The sequence below is a fragment of the Gallus gallus genome, chromosome 2, assembly GCF_016699485.2.
Source record: "Gallus gallus isolate bGalGal1 chromosome 2, bGalGal1.mat.broiler.GRCg7b, whole genome shotgun sequence".
In the NCBI taxonomy this organism is placed as follows: domain Eukaryota; kingdom Metazoa; phylum Chordata; class Aves; order Galliformes; family Phasianidae; genus Gallus; species Gallus gallus.
Window position 1 is genome coordinate 75373017 of NC_052533.1, and position 23696 is coordinate 75396712.

A 23696-nucleotide genomic window follows, 5' to 3' on the forward strand; every position below is an offset into this window, starting at 1 on the left:
GACGGAAGCGGCCGGCCCGCCGCCCGGACTTCCTGCGCAGCGCGGCGGCTGCGGCTCCACGCCTTCAGTTCGGCGGGCACACGGGCGGCAGGTGCGTGCGTCGGGAGGGGGGTAGCGGGCTGCCGCGGGGCCCCGCTCCGCCCGGGCAGGGGAGGAGGCCTGGCACAGCCGCCCGGCCTCGCGGGTCCCGGGTGGGAGCCGAGCAGCTGCGGTCGCGGGTCGGGCTCTCGGCTGCCTCTCCCCTTCCTTGCCTTTTTTTTTTATTTTTATTTTTTCCGTTCCCTTCTTCCCCGTTTAAGCTGTGCTGACGCCTCTGGTTTGAACGCTGAGCCGGGCCTTATTGCCTCGTACCCGCCTGGCGAGAGCTGGGCCGGTCCCCTCCCTGGCCTTTCGAAGAGAGGCGGTCACCTCCGGCAGGCGCGGCTCTGCGTCACCCCGTTTATAGCAGTACAATATGTGTTTACGTGTAGGTGGGGGAGGGAGGTACTCCGGAGGGCAGTTGGGGTCCTACAACGGGCAGAGAACGTGTTTTTAACTGTATGCATCCTATCAATACAAGGTGTGCCGTCTGTGTTTCAAATGAGATGATAGTGCTGCCTTTGTTTCCTGTTCACGTGTGTTCTGCTGCCGCAGAGAAAGCAGGGAAGTAGGGGTCCGCTTCTCGAAAGCTGCTGTTTTCAGACAGCAGATCTCAGTAGGTGTGTCTGTCACTGAGGAGTCTCCCTGTTGGCAGCTTCTGGGAGCAGCTGCTGTTCCTCCGCCTGCTGCCAGACCCCTCTCCTCCTCATAAGTCATTTCTTTTGTTTCTCAGATTCAACCAGGTGGGGAACAGGCTGCCCAGAGAGGTTGTGGATGCCCCATCCCTGGAGGTATTCAAGGCCAGGTTGGATGGGGCCCTGGGCAGCCTGGTCTAGTATTAAATGTGGAGGTTGGTGGCCCTGCCTGTGGTGGGGGAGGGTGGGAGGGGGGGGGTTGGAGATTCATGATCCTTGAGGTCCCTTCCAACCTGGGCCATTCTGTGGTTCTGTGGAGGCTGTGGGAAGTAGAAAACCAGTGCCAAAGTAGGTTTTTCCCTTTTCCCTTTACTGTGAAGTAATTGCAAGTCTCTTCAAAAGCCTGCAGATTGCAAGCTCGATAGGAAATTTTCACTTAAAGTAAGCAGGGCTCTCAAAGTACTGGTTCTAGAGCAGAAAGCCCTACTTTTGATCTGTCTGAGCCCTGGCAAGTGCAGCGTGTGCTGAGTCTAGAGCTGGGCTGCTCCAGTGCCACTGTGGTAACAGAAACCTCTGATAACTGTACCTGATCCTTGTGCTTGTAGAGCCTCCTCGTAGGTATGGTTATCACCAGTGTCAGCGAATGGCATGATATCTCTTATGCTGCCTTACTTGGGTGCTGTCAGGATGATACAGGGTTGTTGTTGTTATTGTTTATCACTGTGATTCTTTTCTTTTCTCTTTTAGCTTTCCAGTAATGGCGACCTACACGTGCATCACTTGCCGTGTGGCTTTCAAGGACGCTGACATCCAGCGCGCCCATTACAAAACCGACTGGCACCGCTACAACCTGAAGCGCAAGGTTGCCGACATGCCTCCCGTCACCGCTGAGAACTTCCAAGAGAGAGTCTTAGCGCAGAGGGCGGTGGCTGAGGAGCGGGGCAAAGTCACTGCCACCTACTGCACGGTTTGCAGCAAGAGGTTCTCCACCTTCAACGCCTATGAGAATCACTTGAAGTCCAAGAAGCACCTGGAGCTGGAGAAGAAAGCTGTCCAAGCCGTCAGCAAGAAGGTGAAGATATTAAATGAAAAGAACCTGGAAAAGGGGCTTGCTGTGGAGAGTGTAGACAAAGATGAGATGAACGCAGCTATACAGCAAGCCATCAGAGCTCAGCCATCCTCATCTCCAAAGAAGGCGCCCTTACCTCCTAGTCACGCAAGCAGCTCTCCAGTTCCTATGGAAAGCGCCGGTCTATTGCAGAGTAAAGAACGAACCGAGAAGCCTCCACGGCTACAGTGGTTTGAACAACAAGCAAAGAAACTGGCAAAACAGGAAGCAGAGGAAGAAGAGGATTCAGAAGAAGGTAAGGCGGTAAGCGTGCTGTCAGCAGATAGCTTGGGGTAAGCTGTGTGTGGAGTTGTTTGTTCTGTGCAGAAGCTGCTTTTCGTTTCCTTTAGTGGTATGGCTTTTTCATCACGGAAGACCTTCCTGTTAAGTTGTCAGTTTAACAGAGCATTTCAGTCCAGTTGACACTTGAAGGCAGAGACTCTTTATCGCAGTGTCTGAAGAGCCAGCTGCACAAGACACTAATACACGTGAAGGCTGAATGTAAACGCTGATAACAATACAAGCGCCATCTTCTGTGTAAAGTTCCAGGGCAATGCCAGGGCTAAAACTGAAGGTTACCCTAAAACTACTGGAAAAGAGATGAACAAAATCCAGTTGTGATTATTTGCTCTTGTACCATGGTTCGCTTCCCTGCTCTGTTGAAGGGGAGTGGGAGTGGAGGTTTTGTTCTTCACTGCCCATCAGGACTAGAGGAGTAAATTTGCTCCTTACCCTGTTGTGGTGCGGCATGGCTTCTCAGCACATCGGTACCTATAATAAGAATTGTCACCCCTGCTGCCCCTTCTGCTGCCTCACCCTCCCCACCTGTGTGTGTATACAGCTCTGCTGGGGCCAGCCTGGAAGGCAGACAACTGAAATAACCAGAGCTTCAGAATTCCCAGGGAAAAACAAAAAAGGTTATTTTTAACCTGGATGCTGCCAGTGCTGTAGTTTGCAGTGCAGCTTGCAAATGCATCTTACAGCATTAGAATGAGATGATTAAACTGCATCAGTAGTTGGGGAGAGGAATGCATGCAGTGGGAACACGCTATTCCAGCTTCAGTGCTGGAATGTAGATGAAGCGTACTCTTCTCCTGGTGGTTTTAAATAGCTGTCATATTTGGCAGTGGCTTTGTGCATTTACAAAAGGTCAAAGTAAAGAAGTTAAGAAATAGTACTTCCCTGTGGAATTCAAGCCCTTCCTGATGATCCCTGAATCTCTTGAGAATCCCCAGTTGCTTGTAGTCTGCATTGAGCATGGCAGTAGTTCTGCAAGCATGTCAACTTGTTAGTAAATCATGGGTAACTCTGGGAACTGGCTTTGCTCTCTTTTGTTAAAGATGGATGTGTGAATGGGAGGGTGTTTGCTGCTAAGTCACTGCTGGAAATGAACATTTTTATGTTTCTGACAGAGCTGTATTGTTTTTAATGAGGCATGCATGTGTTCTTGTGCTGTAGCAAATTAAATGTAAGGCTTTGAAACTGCAGTAGAGCATTAATTGTTGAGAAAATGGAGGAAAAGAACTTTTTTATGAGCAGTCTTGAGTTCTGCTGTGTGTTTTACAAAAGGAAAAGAAATGTTTTACTGGCAATGATATAATCTTGCGCCTGCAAATAAGCGTGTGGCACTTCTTGGAAAGAGTAGAGAACAATATTTTCAATTACAACTAGTTTTTAACTTAATTGGTAACTACTGTGCTTGGAAGAAATAAGTAAAGAGATATTTCTTAACCTTCTATTTAAAAGGCTGGGAAGACATGGATTCTGATGAAGACCTTGGCTCTGAAGAAGAAATGGAAGGTGTGGAAGAAGAGGAGGAGAAGCAAGCAGAAGCTGAGAGCACTTGTGCCATTGGGGCCATACCCGTTACGGACTGCTTGTTCTGTTCCCACCATTCCAGAACTCTCATGAAGAACGTGGCCCATATGACGAAAGTTCACAGTTTCTTCATTCCAGACATAGAGTACCTTGTGGATCTAAGAGGACTAATAAAGTATTTGGGTATGCCTGTAAATCTCCTCTGATTTTAACCATCAAGAGGCTGTCTAGCTTAGCGTTTTGATTGTTGTGGGGTTTGCTAGGGGGAGTGAGTGGAAACCTGTACTGTGCAAGCTTGTGGTCGTGTACCCTGTAGGTCTTACATGGTATTCTAATTCTGAGGAGGTTTTTCAGCTAACACAAAATTTAGGATGAAACTCAATTGCTGAAGTGTGCATTTGAACTGTCTTGTACTGAGGGAGGTTCTGAGTATCTAGTTAGTTGTGACTCATCCATTGACAGTACCAGTGAGAAAGAGCTCAAAGCTAGGCAGAAAATGTCCTCCTTGAAGTGGTGAGAATAAATTAATTTGGGAGTATTGCATAGAGAGGTGTATTGGAAGTATGAAATGTTTCATTGAGAATATGTAGTGATCCGTACCTTGTCACCTTGTGAATTCTTTCAGTGTTAAGACTTTGTCCTTTATGCCATATGATCTAGGCATAGGAACAGCAGGAAATGAAGGACTCAAGGCTCTTCCTCTGTCTCTCTGCCTTCAAGCTGGGAACGTTACATCACAGAGCTGTTAATTACTCAGTAGAGGGGCTCTGTTCAGACCAATAAAAGTGTCATTTTTTTCTACAGGAGAGAAAATTGGCGTTGGGAAAATCTGCATCTGGTGCAATGAAAAGGGAAAGTCCTTCTACTCTACGGAAGCAGTACAGGCTCACATGAATGATAAAAGCCACTGCAAACTCTTCACAGATGGAGATGCGGCCTTGGAATTTGCAGACTTCTATGATTTTAGGTAAGGACACTTTTCAGTTGAACTTCTCATCAGGATCTCTTATTAATTTTTGTAATTTAGTCCCTATTTCTGATTTTGATACCTAGTTTGTGTTGCTGCTTTGCCACCTTTCCAGTAGATTAGTTTAACAACGTCATTGATTCTCCTCTCTGTTGTCCGCTAATACCTACATGAAAATATATTTTCAGTTCTGTTTTGTATGTTTGCTGTTACTGAGTTTAGATTTCAAAGATCAAAAAAGATCGTAAAAGGATATAATGTAATGTCTGTTACCTTTTAGGTGGATTTGGGGCTTCCAACATACTGAGGGTTTTTTCTTTTAAGCAGCTGGAGTTGAACAGGATTGTTATGATGTAGAGGCCTCTTGTTGAACTTCTTTTGGTTATCCTCAGCTGTGATCATTTTGGTCAGAAACCGCCTCTGCTGTGGTGGAGTGCTCCCATTCATTAGTTGTGCAGAACTGGTGGCTTTTCAGAATAAAGAGCTGTTAAGTGTGTAGCAACAGAGCCATACTGGGTTGTAGAACTTTGTGGAGGAAGGGACAACTCTGTCTTCTGCCTTCGTTCGGGAGATGATATTACTGGATAGAACTCTCAAGCCATGGTTGATGAAATATGACAGTACTTGGGACTTGCTGTAGCTGTGGGTGGCGGATCTTTTGTGTATTGGCTGTGGATAACTGTGGCTGCTTGCCACATATAAAACATACTGCTACTGCTCCCCAGGAGCAGTTACCCTGATCACAAGGAAGGGCAAGACATGGAGGTGCCTGCTGAGCTCCCATCCGACAGAGAATTGGAATACGATGATGACACCATGGAGCTGATCCTCCCTTCAGGTAGCACAGCATTTCTCAGCATTTGACCTTTACATAGTTTTCATAATATTCTTGATGACCATATGTCAGAAGCAGCATCATTATGCTTAATCTTTCTTCCTTTGAATAGGTGCAAGAGTGGGTCATCGTTCTTTAATGAGATACTACAAGCAGCGGTTTGGTCTGTCAAGAACGGTGGCTGTTACTAAAAATAAGAAAGCAGTGGGTCGGGTGTTGCAGCAGTACAGAGCTTTGGGCTGGACAAGCCAGACAGGTAAGTAACATGTTGAGGTTTTGGCAGAAAGATGAAAAGAAGCTCCCTGGTATGGGGAGAAAACGTGCTGACTTAATTGCGGAACTCTGATCTGTCTATTAAAGTAGTAACCCTGCAAATGCATATCCGTCTTTCTCTTCTCCTTTCTCCCTGAAGGGGCAGTCTTTGCTCAGAAGCGTGATATGCAGTACTTGCAAAGGATGAAGTCCAAGTGGATGCTCAAGATGGGAATGAGTAACAACGCTACAAAGCAGATGCACTTCCGGCCACAAGTCAGATTTTGAGTACCCCAAAGAACTGCCTGCAACAGATGTGGAGAAGGGGGAGTTTAGTGTTTCTGACTTGTGGATTCTGTTATTAAAATGAGCTCGGTTTGTAACAGGTGTCAGTGTGCTGGCATGTTTCCCTGCCTATGAGACGATGTCTTGCAGGGTGCCTCTCTTTCACTGAAATGATGGTTCACTTAACTTAAAAATAGTGTATTTAATGAAATATGTGGCAAAGTAATCACCGCAATGAATGAGGATGTGTGCATAGTCTTGCTGCCCATCTTTGTGAAGTACCTTTCTGTGGGGCAGCTGACACTGTCATTTGTCTGAATATCTTGAGTTTCCAGTTCTGTGAAACAATTGAGGCCAAAATAAGATCCCAGATCTAAGAGTCGGAGATAGTGTATTACAGGTATGTATTTGTGGTGCCAGACATCAGCTGGCTGGGCGTTTGGGGTGTCTGGCTGGCACTAGCAAGGTGATAATTTGAGAGCAGAGATTCTGGGACAGTTAAGTGATAATTATTTGAAGAAATACACTTACGGAAAACGTAATTCCAAGATGAATTTTGCGTCTTGAAGTTGACTTGCTTAATGCTCCTGCTCAAGGCTTGATTAATAACTTATGGTGCAATTGGTTTGTATTGAATTTTGAGTTTTCATTACCTAAAAACTGCTCAAAGTTACCATAACATGCAGGTGAATGTCAATCTGAACTTAGGATGGTTTGTTAAAAATTTCCTAATTAAAACTTGATCGTTATTATTGATATCAGCTTCCATTTTTCCCATTGAGTACTTTTGTTTCTTACGATCTTGCTGAAGTAAAGTGACTTGAGATATGTATTGGGTCACATGGGGCATTCTTCCTACCAGAACTGTGCTTTCCCACTTGAGCAAATCATTTGTTGCCGACTGGCATAGAGAAAACTTGCTTGTTAGAAGAGTTCAGGCACTGATCCTGGGATTGTAGATATTAAAGGCTTCAGTGACCTCACCATGTTCTGACTTTATTTTGAAGAGGTGGGCAATTACACACAAATTGTAGTTTAAGTTGTAAAGCCCCTAAGCTGTAGTGGAGGATGCTCTAAGTGTATGCCACTGGAAAATTGCTGTGTCCATTCATCATATTAGCTGTAGCTGTTTACAGTCAGATTGCTTCCACGTTTTAAGATTATTCCAGACTCCCTTGCAGTGGCTTTGATTGACATGATTTCAGCATCAGAGCGGTACTCGTGTGTAGCTTATAGAATATCTGATACTTAAATTAAATATAAGGCTTTTCCAGGATAGTTGTCCTAAGCATAACATAGTATAGTTACTGATGCCTTAGATGTAGGTGTTGAGAAGCTTGGAAGCGAAGGGAGAAGTAATGAGACAGCTGATGAGATGATACATGATTCAGTCCTCAGGGTTCAGGCTGAAGGTACATAGAGTTTGCTGCCCTCCTTAACGTGAGAGGGCAACCAGAGGAAAGTGCTGTTGTCAGTGCAGATTGACCCCCAGTACTCTGCTGCTTATGAAAGGATGGGGATCATCTGAGTGCCCACAACAGTCTGGTTTGGAAAGATAGGCAACGTGAGAAACAGTGGTCATTTGCCAAATCATGGGGAAGATAAAATAGGCAGTCTGTAATATATCTGCCCGTGGCTCTGTCCTCTACTTCCTATTGTAGTTTAGTCAGAATAAAATGGAGCAATAACAGGGAAACCAACTGATATATTGAAGGAAGAGGGTAGTATTTCTGTTTAATTCCAAGATGAAAACAGGTGCTTTGGAAAACCAGCAGAGGGCATAGGGAAGCCTTTTCCAGCCTTGTATTTACTATGAAAAGAAAGTGTAGTATGAATACGTTCATGCAGACTACTGATAGAGCAAGGGAGCAAAGCTCACCACAAGTAATATCTTTATTTAGGTCCAGGGAGAACATTGGTAGTAAAGGGCAGTAGGAGCAAGTATGCAGATTATCTGCAGTATCCAGCACCAGGCTGTAGTTTGCAGGTAACTCCAGCTTTGTCAAAGTATCTGGGATTATTTTTATTAAATGTGCTTCATAGCATTACTACTTCCTTGGTCAGCTACCTAGCTTAAAAATTGTACAGTGGATAGCTGAAGGCAGTGTTTTGTTCCTTAGAGGAATTCCAAGTGATGATGGTTGCCACCAAAGAACTGGATTTCCAGCTGTACCATAGCCTTCCACTTGTACTCTCCTGATCTGACCTTTTTTCTGGCTCTTGCTATCAGAATGAGAAGAGAGTAAAGTCCAGGGACAAGCAAGTAGACTTGAGACAGACCCCAGATGTAGTGGGCACACTGAGGCAAGAATTTCATGGTACGGTTGTGTACTAACCCCAAAGGAGGGGGTTATCTCTTTGTAAGACGGTGCATCGGTAGTGGAAAGGGCTGGGAAGAGCATAGGAAACGTATTTCAGTTTGGGGAAGGTTGGAAAGTTCTGCTGCTTGTCCAATAATAACTGCACACTGAGGTAGTCTTGATGCTGCATCACACATTGCAGGATGAATCAGCAGAATGAAAGAACTGTTGAAGCTCCTGCAGTACATCTGCCATCTCCTTTTTGGAGTCGGTCTTCTGTTGTAAGTGTAAGATACCTAAAAGCAACCAGAGCAGTACTAGAAGGGAAAACCTGTATTATCTGGAGGGGTGTAGCTAAGAGTTGATGGGATGTGAGTAGCAGAGATGCAGAAAAGTCAGATACGTACAGCATCCTACCAGCGTACTACACTGAATTTGCAAATCCACATGTAAAGATCTGTTTCAAGTGAGCACTTGCTTTAAGAGTGTGTTATCGATCCGTAATTGGTTTCCCCAAGGTAGAGGGCCTGAAATGTAGAAGAGTTGGACTGTTGCCCAAGTAACATCTGGTGCTTGAGGGGCATCAGAGTGAGAATCTTTGCTACAGCTTTCAGGAGGAGGTTTTTTTGGTTGGTTGTTCTTTTTTTTTTTTAACCTATTAGAACTGAGGCAAACTGTGTTAATGGGCTTTGTCTGCTCGGGGGTTTGGTTACCTCGCCATGTGCTGTCTATATAAAGCTGCAGGTGGAAAACTGCACTTGAAGTGAGGTTATGCTGTTATGACCCATAATAGGAAAGAGGTTAGAGGTAAGCTAGAAAGTTAGCTGGAAAGTAAGTCACCAGACTGTTGTGAATCCCTGCAGCTGGCAGAACCTGGGTACATGAGATGGCAAGCTGATGGTGCTTCATGTGTCAGAGCAAGCCAAATCATCTCTTTTCAGCAATCTGACCCAAAGGAAACGTCTGCTGTCTCACCCACTACATCCCATAGTACCCCTAGCAAGGTGCAGCAGCCAGGAGCTTTGGGATTACCATCAGCAGGAACAGGAGACCTGTAACCAGTTTGGTGTTAAAGATTTCAACACGTCCACAGTGCAAGACTGTAACTAGAATAATAGATGCTGGTTGAGCCTGGAAGGGAACCAGAATCACTGTCCTCTGAAAGCAGTCAGCACTTCCCACTGTAATGTTATATGAATTGTCCCAGAAGTGAAAAGAGATCAGGAAACCAACTCTTAAATAGCAACTTTACCACACAAATATTTGTTACATTACACAGTATGTATTTGTACAGTTCTCTGATGTAAGAAAAAGGTGTTTAAGACTGAGATGTACTTTGCATCGTTCATAACACTTGTATTGGAATCTTACTTGCTTCCTGCTTTATTGGATTCTTCCAACTTTTTGATCTTTGCAGAGTATTTGCAGGGTAGATCACATAATCCTACGTGTGAAAATGGTAGGCTTGCTATTCCTGTGCCATGCATTAGTAAACAAAAGTCCACATGTTCCAGGACACAGAAGCACATGTTCACGTTTTCAGATGACCTCCCATCTTAACATTCCTTACCTGAAGGATCTTCAGAAATCAGGTTTGGGTAGAATTACCAACAGTAACTTGGATGAACTTGGATGACTGTCACTCAGCTGTGGACCCATTTTCTGGGAAGCTGGGAGGAAAAAGGAAGTCTCAGCATGCATGCTGTGGCTTATCTTTTAAAGTGCTGCGGAGAGGGTTTCTGCACATGGAGCACCCTACTATCTGCTCTGCAACTGATGAAAGTGCAGCTCTAAACGCTATCTGAGACCCGAGTTTGGTGTCCTTGCCTGTTATTTCAGTTTCTCTTAAGCCAGGAAAGAAGGCACGCTTGTAAACCTCGAGGCCAATTTGCCTTCTTACTTCGCTCCCCCTCAACCAAATCCCACTATGCAAAAACAATTTTGTGTTTCCCATCCCAGCCAATGCCTGTTAATGACTTGGCAAGGTCTCTGTAGTCATCTATAGACATCTTGGCTTCTTTTTCTTCTGGCACGGGTAGCTTTCCACCCTTACATTTCTGCTCTTCACAGCCGTGAAAGCAATCTGGATTTCTTGGGCGAGATCTGCCTTTGGTCTCACACAATTCTGCTTCACTGAACTCCACTCGTACTTTAATGGGTGGGGCAGTTACGTGTTTGCTTATGGCATAAGGCACTGAAAATATTGGTTTAATTACTCCTGATATTTTCTGACGTCTGCAATAGATGCAGTCATACCTAGCCTCCTTAATTCTCTGTAATCGGAGTATTTCAGTACATGCTGTTGTTCAAGTCAGTGTATTTTAACTAATCTATTCTGATGAAGCATGTGCTTTCAAAGTACAGAAGATGAGGAATAGTTTCAGTATTTTTTCCACTAAGTTGTAAGCTGTACGTACCGAAATTACCCTCATTTGGCCATAGACCAAGAATAAACACGAGCTGTTGTTTTTATTCAAACAGTGTATGGTAAGCTGATCCCACACAAAAGTTCCTGGAGAGTGGCATGGTCTTTTTTCTTCTTTAGCAGGGGACACTTGCTACCTATATCTTTTTTCCCGCCGGCAGAAGGCTCTCTGTCCCACAGAGAAGTGAACTGTAAGGTGCAGAGCTCTGTCATCCTTGAATGCTTTGTAGAGAATTGCTGACAGGTCTCAGTCGAAGCCCTATAGTTCGTGGTACAGTCTACTTTTGTCTGTGTACTTGTCCACCTAGCTCAGCCATGTCTTAGCTGCAGAAGAGGGCATCTTGTGCTTCGGTTTGTCCCTTGCCTCTTCCCGCAGCGGAGTGACCGTGGTTCTAACTGCAGGAAACAGTGGAGTGTAGGAGCAGCACAGTCCCTGTTTGCCTGGCAGCCACTTACAGAGCACAGAGAGGGGACCTGTAGGCTCAGCTGAGACTACATAATTCTCTAGCAAGGAGCCACCAAGAGCTATCTAATGCAGCACCTTACCTTGCCGCGGAGCCTGTGCACCTGTATTGGTTTTGGTCTACATCACGGAGTGCTCTCCTGAGGGCAGGTGCTTTTCAGATAGCTGAATGGATTTGGGAGTTTAAGTGCTTGCAGGAAAGTGCCAGTTTTTGAATTAATAGGCCAGCTGTTCAAGTTCTTTGTTACTAGGCAGTTAAACACAGAAATCAGCCATATGTCTTGGTAGCTTTATTTCAAATGTCTTGGTCTTTTGGTCCCACTGTTCATCCTTTTTTTTTTTTTTTCCTGTACTGTGGCGTAGCTCCAATAAGCAATCCCAGCACAACCATTAGGAACAGCTGAGGTACTGTGGGTGAGATTACAGCCAAAGCAATATGCGCATACATCAGTTACTCTGGGTCACGTACAAAGGAAAATAGTGTCAGAAACTGCAGTCATTCCACCTGAAACGCTTATCATGTCCCAACAGCAAGATCATGCAAACATAAGAGGCCACCAAGCAGACCAGGCACTCGGTAGTTTGAAATTCCACCTGTTCTAACAATGGTTAGGTACTGTGGTGCTGTGCACCTGTTGTGCTGCTGCCTGTATCACCCTGTTCTCTTTGGCATTTCCCGATGGGAGTAGTGCCCAGAGCTGAGTGTGGTAGCCCAAAATGTCATCTTTGTTCCTTAACACCAGCCCTGTTAGGAGATCAAATTTAAAAGAAAATGAAGTAAGCCTTTTGATAACTCTAACAAACAACAAAAGGAAATGGCACAGTAAAATAACTTTTTTTTCCACAAGTTTTGCTTCCTGCAGTTTGTATGAGCAGAGGCAGATCACAGCTCGCGTTCCCTTGTGCCCACTGAAGCAAGGCATTCCAGCATGCAGGCTCTCGAACTTCCAAGCCCGTATATATCTGTGACAGCTGCAGCTATTAACAGGAAATCATTCAAGCAGAGAGAATAAATACATCCCCCGTTATTCTGCATAATATTTTACTGGCTCATTGACTTTGCTGAAGCACTCTGGTTTGGACTGGCTTGGCTGGTGATGTCCAGCAGCAAGCAGAAGTCACCGTGCCAAGGGGTGAATGTCACACAAATGCCTCAAGTCATGTGTCGGGAGCATCCAGTTCAACGGTACCCCACCTGCCCCCATGGTTAGGAGCTTTTATGAACAATTTTCCCATAGCTCTTTCAAATCTTCATTCAAAAGGAAAACAAAGCATAAAGCCATGAGATTAAAAGGCAACGGTTGCCTTGATGTACTTGACCCTGCTTTGTATTTTTGTTTCAAAGCAGAATTACAAGAGTAGTTCCTGGGCTTTCCTCCCTCGTTAGCACTCCATTCTTGCTTTTCTTCATTAGTTCCCTGACAGTACCTCTTGGGGTTATTGGAGTAAAACTATGAAATCTGCAGCACAGCTTAAAGAGTTTGGAGGAAAAGAAGCTGTGTAATGAGAAAAAAGGATTTTGTGCAGTCTGAGACCATCGTGTACTGAATATGACAGGGTTTGCAGCCTGCAGTACAATCCCAGTGGATCTCTGGAGGTAATATTTACAGAGCAGATGCTTAATGTTCTGAAAGCCCATTGAGGAATCAGGTGAAGTGTTCCTAAAAACGAACCAAATGCTTCAGAAATATATGAGCTGTAGCCACTTCCAGATGTGGAATTGGTAACTGGTTCTCAAGTAGATGCTAACTTCTTTGATTTAGTTCTTTTTAACTTCTCCGCTTCTCTTATTTATTTGTCACTACATACACAACGCTTTTGCTTTTTTTCTCTGTACTGTGCTGTGAGTAGCTATTTTATGGAGCCATTGAGCACCAGACTGGAACTCCATCATTAATACAACAGCATCAATTCATGAACAAGTATCCAACAGGCTTCACAAGACTGTCTCCCTCCTTTGCCAAGGTGATGATATTGCAAAAAGCCTCATCATTCTTCTATATCTGTTTATCTTCCCCTCTGATGTGCCCTCTGGAATAGAGCTACAAATCAAGTTTACAGCAAGAAAAAGGTACGTGTATCCAGACAGAATGAGAAGAAAGGTTTGCAGAGGGACCAAGGTCTCTTCTAAGACACAGGGAGCCACGCAACACTGAGGAGATTCTCTTCCCCAGAAGGTTTGCTTTTTGGAAGCACTCTGCTTCCCGCTGGCCTTTGAGATTTGTATTACAAGCAGGATTTTAGTTGCTCAAGTGGCTTTGGTTATCATGAGGCATTCTGTCACCTGTCGTGCTCCTCCTGATGTCTGTTGTCTTCATATCTCCTACATTTGGAGACTGAAATACAGACAAATACTGCTCATTTGGTTGTAGCATCTGTCACTCAGGTGGATGAGCTTCAGCAACCTCTAAGCTGATTTCTGTTTCCTACCTATTTACTTACTATAGATGCATATCTTTGCAAAGACCCGGTACACAGAGAATGGTTTCAAGAGAGACAAACCATTTCTTGTTTTTTATGTAAGTTAGTACAGTGATTGATTTCTCACTTCCAAAAACTTGTTAGTTTTGTCCAGAGGTGTAAATATTTAGATAACAACAAGCTATCTTGCAGTAAGTTCTTTATCCACTGAACAGTCCACCCATCAAATCCATAACTTACCATTTTGGAGAGAAGGGTGTTATTTGGGGACTGTGTCAAAGACCTTACTGGAGTCCAGACATGACATCAGTGAATCTTTCCTTGTCCGCTGATGCAGTTATGCCATCATGAAAAGTGACAAGGTCGGTCAGGCAGGACCTGCCACTGGTGAAGCCATGCTGGTTATCCCATATCACCTCCCGCTCTTCCTCATGCCTTAGCATAGCTTCCAGGAGGATCTGCTCCATGATCTTCTCCAGCACTGAGGCGAAGCTAACAGGTCATTAGTTCCTGGTGCCATCCTTTCTACCTTTCTTAAAAATGGATGTGACGTGGCCTTTTTTCCAGTCACCAGGGACTTCACCTGACCGCCATGACTTTTCAAGTATCATCAAGAGAGACTTGGCAACTACACCAAGCAGTTCCCTCGGGGCTTTAAATCCTGACAGCAGTATGACAAATGGTGCAGGCAGGGCTTGTGGGGACTTATGTCCTCCCTGCTCTCTTCCCTCTCACTGGGCTGTTTGCCCAGGGATTGCTTCCAATCTGCCCTCACATGGGTGACAAACTGGGCAGATGGTGTGTGGGGGCAAGTGGATGAAGACTCTCGCATTCAAAGGAACAGCCTCATTACTTTTTCTTGAGCTGGTGCCTTACACAAGCTGAACACTTCTAATGTTAGCTGCTGCACCATGTGGGAGCGAACAGTGGCAGCTCCCAGCATGGAACACAGGCAGAGGGATGTGTGGCGGGGGTTGCACCCTCCCTTGGCCACCCTGCCATGAGCACTCAGTTCCCACAGATTGCACCTGAGCTTGCCACTTCCTCCCTCAGCTCCCCTCCCGGTGTCACACTGTACCTGCTCCTGCCCTGCTCCCTGTCTGCCCCATGGCAATGCTGAAGCTTCTGCAAAGTGCCAGCCTCCTCATTTTTTCACCTGAGAGCAAACACAGGTGAGCCTTTGCACGGCAAGCAGAGATGTGCTCAAGGTCAGAAAAAGAACCACTAGGATGCAATGGTTCAAATCCAGTAGCCATAAAACCTCTGTAATCTTAAAGGAAATTACAGCTTCTCCATCCAGCACACCTTCCTCGGCCTCCAGCAGAATTGCAACAGCTTTTAGATTTGTTACCCAGTCATAGATGCCACTTTTTCCTTTTTATCTCCTCTCAGTACTGTCATCTTGTGTGATTAAATAGGGATCAGTGGTGTCACTGCATGAGATAAAGATAGCTTAGTCACAGAGTACATGCTGATTCACCTTGGATAGTTTTTATTTGGCTTCCAAATACAGGAATCCCGCTCATCAGCATACAAAGCTTTAGTAACAATATTCGTGAGGCAAGGGTTTTATCTCACCTGGAGCCTCATTCTGTAACTGATAATGAACTTAAAAGTGTTCATATTGAGAAGATAGCCCTGTAAATCAGACCCTCCTTTTGCATATTAGCATGGTTAAGCAAGCTAAAAGCAGTCAGTGAATGAATGGAGGAAGCGTGAAGTATGGATCACGAAGAGCGATGCTGATCCAGCTGATAGACACAAGTTATTTGTGAATGGGAACCATGCTAAATACTCTGTCACAGTGAGAATGATGATGTGGACTCGGTGCCCAGGTGTTCCTCTTGCCACTTAGTAAGGACTGTATTTGTGATTCCCAACAGCATCGCCTGTGATCTGGGCAGGTAAGCAGGCTCCACACTCAGCAGTAGAGCTTTATCCACTGCCCTAACTTTTCCTCTGCGTGGTTTGTAGAGTACAGAGTCTTTTTTGGAGCCAGAAGACTAAGGAGTACTGGAGAAATCAGCCGAGGCCCTGATGATCCCAAGGATCTACAGGAAATACCTCCAACCTCAATGGAAAGTCTCCTCCTCTGAGATCTGGGTTAAATAAGGGAAAAAAGCCCATGTCCTTTTGCAGTATTTTAGCAGCATTAATGATGGCTGCTCTTCTTGATGACTGTCCTGTTAAACTTCACATATGTTAAACTACAGAACTGCAGCACTGGAGTATGTTCAATCCTTTCAGAAAAGGCTACAGAATATCGCTGAGAAAATGACAGATAATGCAGAACTACAGTAGACATGATCAATGGGACTAAAATTAATACGTTGATCACAAGAATCAGCCTCACATACTGAATTACACGTTGTGTATTTATGTGGAAAGTCTGTTCTTTGCGAGCCCACAAGTTTAATATGAGGATGCAGGAGTGTCAAGGTAAGGGAGGGTAATATTAATATTCTTACTACAGTCTACTTTAAAGTTCATCGGTGCTGCAGCTTGAATGATGAGTCCAAACCTCAGGTTTAGATTGTTTTCCTTCTAAATAGGAAGAACTCCATGCTCTTGTTTTAATGGCCTAATCCATCCTGTTGAATTCTCTATTCACTAAAATACATACCTGCAGCACTGGAATAGGTTCAGTCTTTTCAGAAGAGAGACAACAAAAGGCTTCAATCATCTTCCTCATGTTATTGTAGAGGCTTATAAAGGTTGACACTGCACAGACCAATGATGCATCTGGTACCACTCCCTCACGTTCTGGTGGCTGGTTCTGGCAGTGCTGATGGCAATTACTGCTCAGTATCACATTTTCCACTCTCTTAGTCCCCTACTGGGAAAAAAAAAAAAAAAAAAAAAAAGGAAAAAGGTGAAATACGGCAGAGAAGTTGCATGGACTTTCATGAATATTTTTATGCATAGTTGGGCTGACTTCTTTCCTTTTATATGTCACTGAAAAAAGCCATAAAGAACCAAGGATGCCTCAGTGTCCCAGAGGCAGGTTTGAGTACAAACCACATCTTAGCTCTCCAACCCAGCCACACTCAGTGAGATTGGCTGTGAGGGCTAACATCTCACAAACAAGCACAGTGCACCTGGCATCATTCCCTTCTGCTGAGCTCTTTCTTCAGTCACCAGTACAGGCAATAGGAGATTGCCTGTGCTGATACTGATACAAATACTTGGCAGTCTTTGAGGCTGGCCATTTTCAATGACTCATTCTCCTCATATTGCCTCAGCAGTCATGTTCCATTTCTGCTACTTCCCTTTAGCTTATTTCCTTTATTAAGGATTATTTTCCCCCTAGACACGTAACACGCATTTATCTACCTTCATGCTCTCATCTGTCCCACTCCCACCACACACACATACAGTTTTACAAGATCCATGCCACCATGCTGGCATGTTGCAACTGGAAGTTCTCATTACCTCCATGTTTTGGATCTTTCTATGCTCCTTTTTCAGGGAATTGATGAAGAAAATGAAAGAAAAAAAAAAAAAAACAAACCTAAACCAGATTCCAGCTTCTGTTTGTAGGTGAACCATTCAGCAGCCTATGCTAAGAAGTTACCATTAAGCTGATCCTTTGCTTGCTATCTACTGAAGGAGCCTTCCTTACAAACAACTCAACATCTTTAAGCAGCTTCAACAGGTAAAAGGCTTCCTGAAAATTCAATTGTATTACGTCCAATAGATCTTCTTTAGCCATATGCTTACTGATAGATCTCCAGCAGGCTGGTGCAGAGGTTTCCTGCAATAGAAGCCATGCTGGCCATTTTCCAACTTACTGCATTCATCCAGCGCTCTGAGGTCCTGTTTTCTAGGACAGACTGCCTCTTGCCAGGACTGAAAGAATGGCTCACCAGTCTGAGATTCCCAGAACTGCCTCAGGGCTGTATTTGTAGACAGGACTTACCTTGGCAGAATGTCCTTTTTACACATTGGTCAGCTAAGCATCTCACAATGCCTAGCACCTACTGCTTTTTAGTATTTACACAACTTTTTTGCTGCCAGCATAACTGTCCATCCCAACGTGCTTTTTGAGGTTTTTTTCAGACTTTTTAATTCTCTGCTTACATTTCACCTGACCTGCTTTGTGACCATTCTTGCTCTCCTCTTTTGAGTAACTTTCAATTTTAAAGTACTGACTTCTTAGCCCCTCCAATGGTAACCTACCTGACACTTCTATTAAGCCCATTCTACTTTCTCTTGTCTTGTATTGCCTATTTTTATTTCTATTCAGAGTTTTATTGTCCTCCTTTTATCTTGTGCAATACCATTTCACTTCACTGGATGTGCAGAGATGGGAGAGCTCCAGGATCATAGGATCACAGAACAGCCTGAGCTGGAAGGGACTCACAAGGGTCACCGAGTCCAACTCCTGGCTCCACACAGCACTACCGGAAAGCTCAGCCATCTTTTGGAGACCATTGTCCAAACGCTTCTGGAACTCCGTCAGCTTGGGGCTGTGACCACTGCCCTGGTAAGCCTGTCCCAGTGCCCGACCACCCTGGCTGTGAAGGACCTTTCCCTAAAACCCAGTCCAAATCTCCCCTGACACAGCTCCATGCCATTCCCTCGGACCCTGTGACTATCACCAGAGAGCAGAGCTCAGCGCTGCCCCTCCGTTCCCCTTGTGAAGAGCTGTAGGCCACCATGAGGCCTCCCCTCAGCCTTCTCTGCTCTGGGCTAAACAAGCCAAGGGACCTCAGCTGCTTTTCACAGGCCTTGCCCTCTAGCTCCTTCAACATCTTTGGAACTCCCCTTTGGACACTGTCTATGAGTCTACAATTCTATGATGTTCCTCTTATGCTGTGGCGCAAGTGTTCAGTCTTTCTTAAATAAGTACCCTTGTATTTAAACAGAGAGGAAAACAAGTTATTGTTTTAAAAAGCTTTCTAGTTGTAAATGGTGTTAACAATATAAACTCAAAGAGTTGCAGGGTTTCTTGAAAACCCACAAGTTCATAGTTGACTGTGCTTTATTAGCTCGAGGTTGGGCTCCTTGGGTCTCTTGCAACCTAGCCTACCCTGTGGTTTGTGAACCTGTGTTTGTCATGACGATGGATACTCCAGAGCCATTGCTGGAGGAAATACCCATGAAACTGAATTCAGCAGAAATTCACTGTCTGCTTTTTCTTGTGTAGCTGCACCTTCACAGAAAGACCCACAAGACTGTTCTCTTTTTTGATGTCAGCCACTAGAGGAAAAGACAGCTTTGTCAATTGCTAAGCTAAAACGTGATGAGATCTCCAGCCTCTCAGCAGACGGCAGTAAAGAGTTGCTTGCATGCCATTCTCTGAGCGCTGGACATGCCTGTGCCACATATCTTGCTTTGGCTGATGAAGCACACACCTGTGCTTCATCTCGTTCCTTCTTGGAGACTAGTTAATGAGCTGTACGTTACTGGACACGAGTGATGGCTGTGGCTCTCACACAGTAGTGCTTCTCATGCTCCCATTGCCCTTGGTCTGCGTGCCAGGTGGTGTCCTCCTCTGCGCTTCCTGGCACTGCCTCTCTCTCACCCCACACCCAAGTGGGTGGCTGCCTGCCTTCCTGCTCTGGCTCCTCTCCTGTCCACACACACATGGCACCAGAAGGCCTAAGCTCAGCAAGTGGTGGGCCAGCTGCTGGTGCTCCCATACTTACAGGGAGGTGCAAAGGGCAGGGCAGTGGTGGCTGTTGTGATGTCCACAGGCTGCTGCAATGGCCACTGTGACAGCATCTGATGCGTGCGGCCAACCCTGAATTTATTCACTCTTTGGTAGTCTAAGGTAGCCAAAACTGCAGTTATCAGTCCTAAATTTCCAGGTGATCTGATCTGAAATAGCATTTCCTAAACTTAAACAGTAGCATTTCAGTCTTCTTACCCACAAGCATTCTAAAGTTAATTTCTTTCTTACCATACATTTCTTCTATTACTCTTCATGGATAGTGTCACTCCACAACCTGTATGTCCCACTCTATCTTTCCAGTGCATGGCAGAGCTGCAATAGGTCATCTTCCTCCCATGGCATACCACTAGTTGTTTTGGTGACAATTGCTATTTGATGCTAAGCATTCTATCATCTCCCTCATGCTGTTTTTAGGCATCTGGTGGTGTTGTAAATGTACTTGCAAGTACTGCCCTTGCTCTGTTACTCAGTACTGGCACTGTAGGCAGTGTGTTTTCCTCTGGTCATTGTAATTGTGCTATTTATTTCATTTCTGGCCTTTTCAGAGGCACAATGCATTAGCCATCCCTTCTGATGGTGTGTCAGCTGTAAAGAGAATTTTCCATGCTTATTAACTCTATCAGCTGTGGTTTCCTGTACTAGTAAATTAAACCCATTTCTTTAAAGGTGCATTCCACCCATCCGTTGGAGTTTTTTCCTATTCTCTGGTCTTAAAAGGCCTAAATCCTCCTGTTTTAGCCCCATTCTTATCCATGCACTAATACTCAGGACCTTTACCTGCCCCGAGTGTCTCTCCCAGGAAAGTGCTTGTATTTAGAACAAGTCAGCATGGAGGTCTTGGACTTTAATCCAAGACTCCTTCTTAGCAGCCAGACCATACTCTACAGAAAATCTTTCCACCCTTCCCTACTCAGCATACCTACAGACCTACTGGCTCATTCTAGTACCCTTAATTGGCTGTTCTGTGTGTCAAATTTCACCACCTTGGTGCCTAGCAAGCAAATTGCCATACTGTCCTCTCAATTTGGGTGTCCACGGCTAGTAATAAACCTACTGCCACCACCTTCTTCCTATCCTTGAGGGTCCCTTTTCCCATCAGCTTGTATTTGTTACAGGAGGATGCTGGCATGTGCTGGAAAGCGAATATCACCAAAGACAGTTGATCTTTCCTCCTGCTAGGATGCCTGTTTTCCTGGAGAAAGGGCTGATAGGCCTGACCAGACCAAAGATACAGAGAGAACCAGTGAGAAAGCATCTATTTCCTTGCTATGATTAAAAAGCAACCACGTATAAACCGCCCGTGGTCAATGCAGTTGACTGTCTTCAAATAATATCTTCTGTAAAAGCTTTTCTGTTCACATGGATACGCCATTCTCTCCGGTGTTCAGTATTCCTCACTTGTACCATTAACAGTGCCCACGGACTACCTCAGAGGTGGATGTATTTCACTGATAGAGTGCGTGCAAAGTGCCATTTGAATGATCTTTTATTAAATGCTTTTCCCGTGAACGTTGTTCTTGATAAGTTGTCATTGCAGGGCAGTCTTTTCAGGATATTTCTTTTCAAATGCAGCTATAGATTTTATGGAAGCTACCTTGGCAAATAAAAAAAGAAATAACAGTAAATGAGCTTCATAGTCAGATAATGCAATGAAAAGACGTGCTTGAACTTTTTAAGTATTTTCATGTTACAGCTTCTCTCTTTTTTTTTTCGTTTTCTTTCTTTTTTTTTTTTTTCTTGAAAGGATTCTGATTTCTCAGAACCTAATAGCAGAGAAGTGTTTGATCCTCTCTGCATTAATCACCATGGTATTAAAGTGTCTCACAAGGAAATAAGGCAGGAGGTTGGCAATCTTTTCCTTGAGACTTCCAACAGAAGTGGCCCTTGCAGGACTGTGATAGCTTGCCCATGCCTACCTATTATCATTTGGCAGGTGTACATCAATGAAATGAACCCAAGGATTTCTGAGCTGCCTGAATGCCATTTTAACAGATGGCTGGGAGTATGAGAACAGCCCAGAAACCATTTCTGCATCAGTGGTGCTGCTAATTGAAGGCAGCATTCATAACTAGAATGTGTTTTTTCACCCCGAGAGTGTTCTCAGATGTTTGAGAGGATGGACATGTCATTGATAATATGGCCAGTTTAGAAAAGTACTAACTTTTTGTCAAGTTCTGAGATAGATAGGTTACAAATGTCTTAAGCTGAGCTTACTAGTGGATGGAGAAATTATCATAGATGTATTTTCCATCTCCATTGAAAGGCTGCTCCCTGCCCATCATTTGGTCTGACATAAAGGATGGACTCTTCCAGCAACACATAAAAGTATACATTTACATTCATGAATGTCAGTAAGGGGTCAGAAATGTAACCTCCTAAAACCACAACACATTCTAATCAAAAGGAACTTTGCTAGACTTCTTTCTCCTTTTTTAGCCTTCCCCCTCATACTTTGTTTTTCTTCATGCCAGCTTCTCCAGTGGCTTCTGGGGTGCTGTGGAATCAGTACACAGAATTTAAGTAGCTCTTCTCATTCTTCTAATTCCAGTTGATTGCAGATGCATGTAACAGCAGCACTCATGCCATTTTGTGGCCAGAGAGAAAATGCTGTAATGGATTTTCTAAAAGAAGAGCACTGCTATTTTCCTCTTTGAGCTTATCTGGCTGAAGACAGACCTTGACTTTAAAAGTATTTTTATTTATCATTGCCCTGCCCTTTCCATAGTACAGCGTTTTCTTTCATTCCAGGAGCAACGGTGTGATAAAATGCCACAAAATTTAGTCTAGTAATAGTTCAGTTTCCAGGAGAAAGTGAACGTGCCACACTAGTGGCAACAACAATTAGTCAGAGAAGAAATATGTGTGTTCATCTGCAAAGTATCTTCTTCTGGTTGTACAACATCAGCACAGATGTAAAGGAACAAATACCTTTGGAGAGAGAAAATATCTGGCTCGAAATACATCCTTAAAAATATAAATAATATAAATACCAAGTGCATAAGTGTTTGGACAAAAGATTACATTACTCCCTTGCCACTGACATACAGTAAGATGCTAAAATGCCCTTTTTACCTTCCCCTGGTCTGCTATGAAACACGAGCAAAAGAAGGATTTAAAAAAGAAAGTAAAAAAAAAAAGAAGAAGAAAGAAAGAAAGAAAAGCGTCATCTTAAATTTTCAGAGGATTCCGTAACACCTTGGCACCACATCAGGCAGCATGTGGTATACATTAGAGATAGCTCTGCTACACCTCACAAACGTATCTTAGGCTTTCATCTTTCAGTATACCATCTAGCAACAGTGGGCATCTTTTTTTCTTCATTACTAATACAAAGTTCTCCAGTGAGCTGGCTGTGCTTCTGCCTCTTTCTAAGGAGCGAAGCACGAAACTGCTTTTTACCCATTTTGAAGAGCTGGATGTAAGTCACGGTGAACAGCTGAGCTGGGCAAATTAATTTCTGCATCTCGTGGAGAACTGTGAACGTAAAGGGGCTTTCCTGTGCAGAGGGGAACATCAGTAATGTCTGCTTATGAAACGTTGCCTCTCCTCTTGTGAAAGGAGCTGCAGGGGCTAAAGCCACTCTGCATCTCAAGTCACAGTGCAGATGGTACTTCCCTTCTCTAAGGGCCATCAACAAGCAGAGCGACCCAGGAGCCGGACAGAGCAGTGGGAAAGCATACATACAGGTTTCTGGCAGCATTCCTGTATGAATTCCACTGAAATCAAGTAATCTATAGAGAAGATTTATATCTGGAAGAATCAGCAAATCTGGTGAAAACATCTGTTTCTGAGCAGAACTAGCTGGACTGGCTTACGGTCTAATGGCTCACAACACTTTCCTCCCTTACTGCTCCTGTTTTAGATCCGTGAGCACTGTGCAGATGAAGGAAACCAGACTAAATGTCATGATTTTCCCTTAGCTGAGATAAAGATTTAAAGGGGAAAGAGAAGGTGGCAAGTCAGCTTCAGTGGGCTGTTAGCCAGGGACATGCACCACTCTTCAGTGTGATTCCACTTCAAGTAGAGAAATCATAAAAAATGGTATTCCAGGTCCTGAGAAAGAGTTACCAGATAGATAACCTGTCTGAAATATTTGGGAATGAAACTGAGGCTTGAAGAATGGGAAGACAAGCTAGGCTCATTTTGACAAATGCCAGTCTAATGAATAGTAGGCACAATCATAGATGTATTTCTAAAGTAGACTTCTAAATGGTCAATAAACAGGTCAGTAAAAATATCACAAGCTTCTTGGTTACTTAGGAATAGAACACAGTGATTCAGACCCCTTTCTTAAACATATGTGAGATAGGTATAGTTCCTCCAATGCAGGGGACAGAGGACTCATTTGGTCTGTCCAACACTGACTGCCAGGTCTGTTCTTCCCCAGTTCCTCCCTATCATCTTCATTTCCTTCTCTGAATCAATGCATCTC

General features: G+C 44.3%; 1 protein-coding gene and 1 long non-coding RNA gene across 4 annotated transcripts; one reads left to right on the forward strand and one right to left on the reverse strand.

The window, feature by feature from the left end:
* The first annotated feature begins 21 nt into the window (after nt 1-21).
* Nucleotides 22-6734, forward strand: ZNF622 (zinc finger protein 622). 3 transcript variants are annotated; one of them, XM_040674088.2, is made up of 7 exons: nt 22-91; nt 1461-2077; nt 3565-3822; nt 4444-4606; nt 5332-5444; nt 5554-5697; nt 5854-6734. In XM_040674088.2, exons 2-7 carry the CDS (start codon nt 1471-1473, stop codon nt 5979-5981), a joined length of 1413 nt encoding a protein of 470 aa, XP_040530022.1. In that variant the 5' UTR covers nt 22-91; nt 1461-1470; the 3' UTR covers nt 5982-6734. The 3 variants fall into 3 exon arrangements, with proteins under 3 accessions (XP_040530022.1, NP_989461.3, XP_040530023.1); NM_204130.3 differs by having other exon boundaries at nt 3568-3822; XM_040674089.2 differs by having other exon boundaries at nt 1461-2071.
* Nucleotides 6735-15062: 8328 nt separating this feature from the next.
* Nucleotides 15063-19313, reverse strand: LOC121109786. The gene is made up of 3 exons (XR_005857751.2): nt 19239-19313; nt 16211-16420; nt 15063-15686 (listed from the first exon to the last, which is right to left on the reverse strand). It is a non-coding gene; the product is annotated as an uncharacterized LOC121109786 (long non-coding RNA).
* Nucleotides 19314-23696: the final 4383 nt, after the last annotated feature.

Bases quoted from the DNA above. Each gene is read 5' to 3' on its own strand.
- ZNF622 (XM_040674088.2), top strand. From the start codon at position 1,471: ATGGCGACCTACACGTGCATCACTTGCCGTGTGGCTTTCAAGGACGCT. The intron at 2,078-3,564 runs GTAAGGCGGTAA...CCTTCTATTTAA, and splicing joins AGAAGAGGATTCAGAAGAAG to AAGGCTGGGAAGACATGGAT. The intron at 5,698-5,853 runs GTAAGTAACATG...TTCTCCCTGAAG, and splicing joins GGGCTGGACAAGCCAGACAG to GGGCAGTCTTTGCTCAGAAG.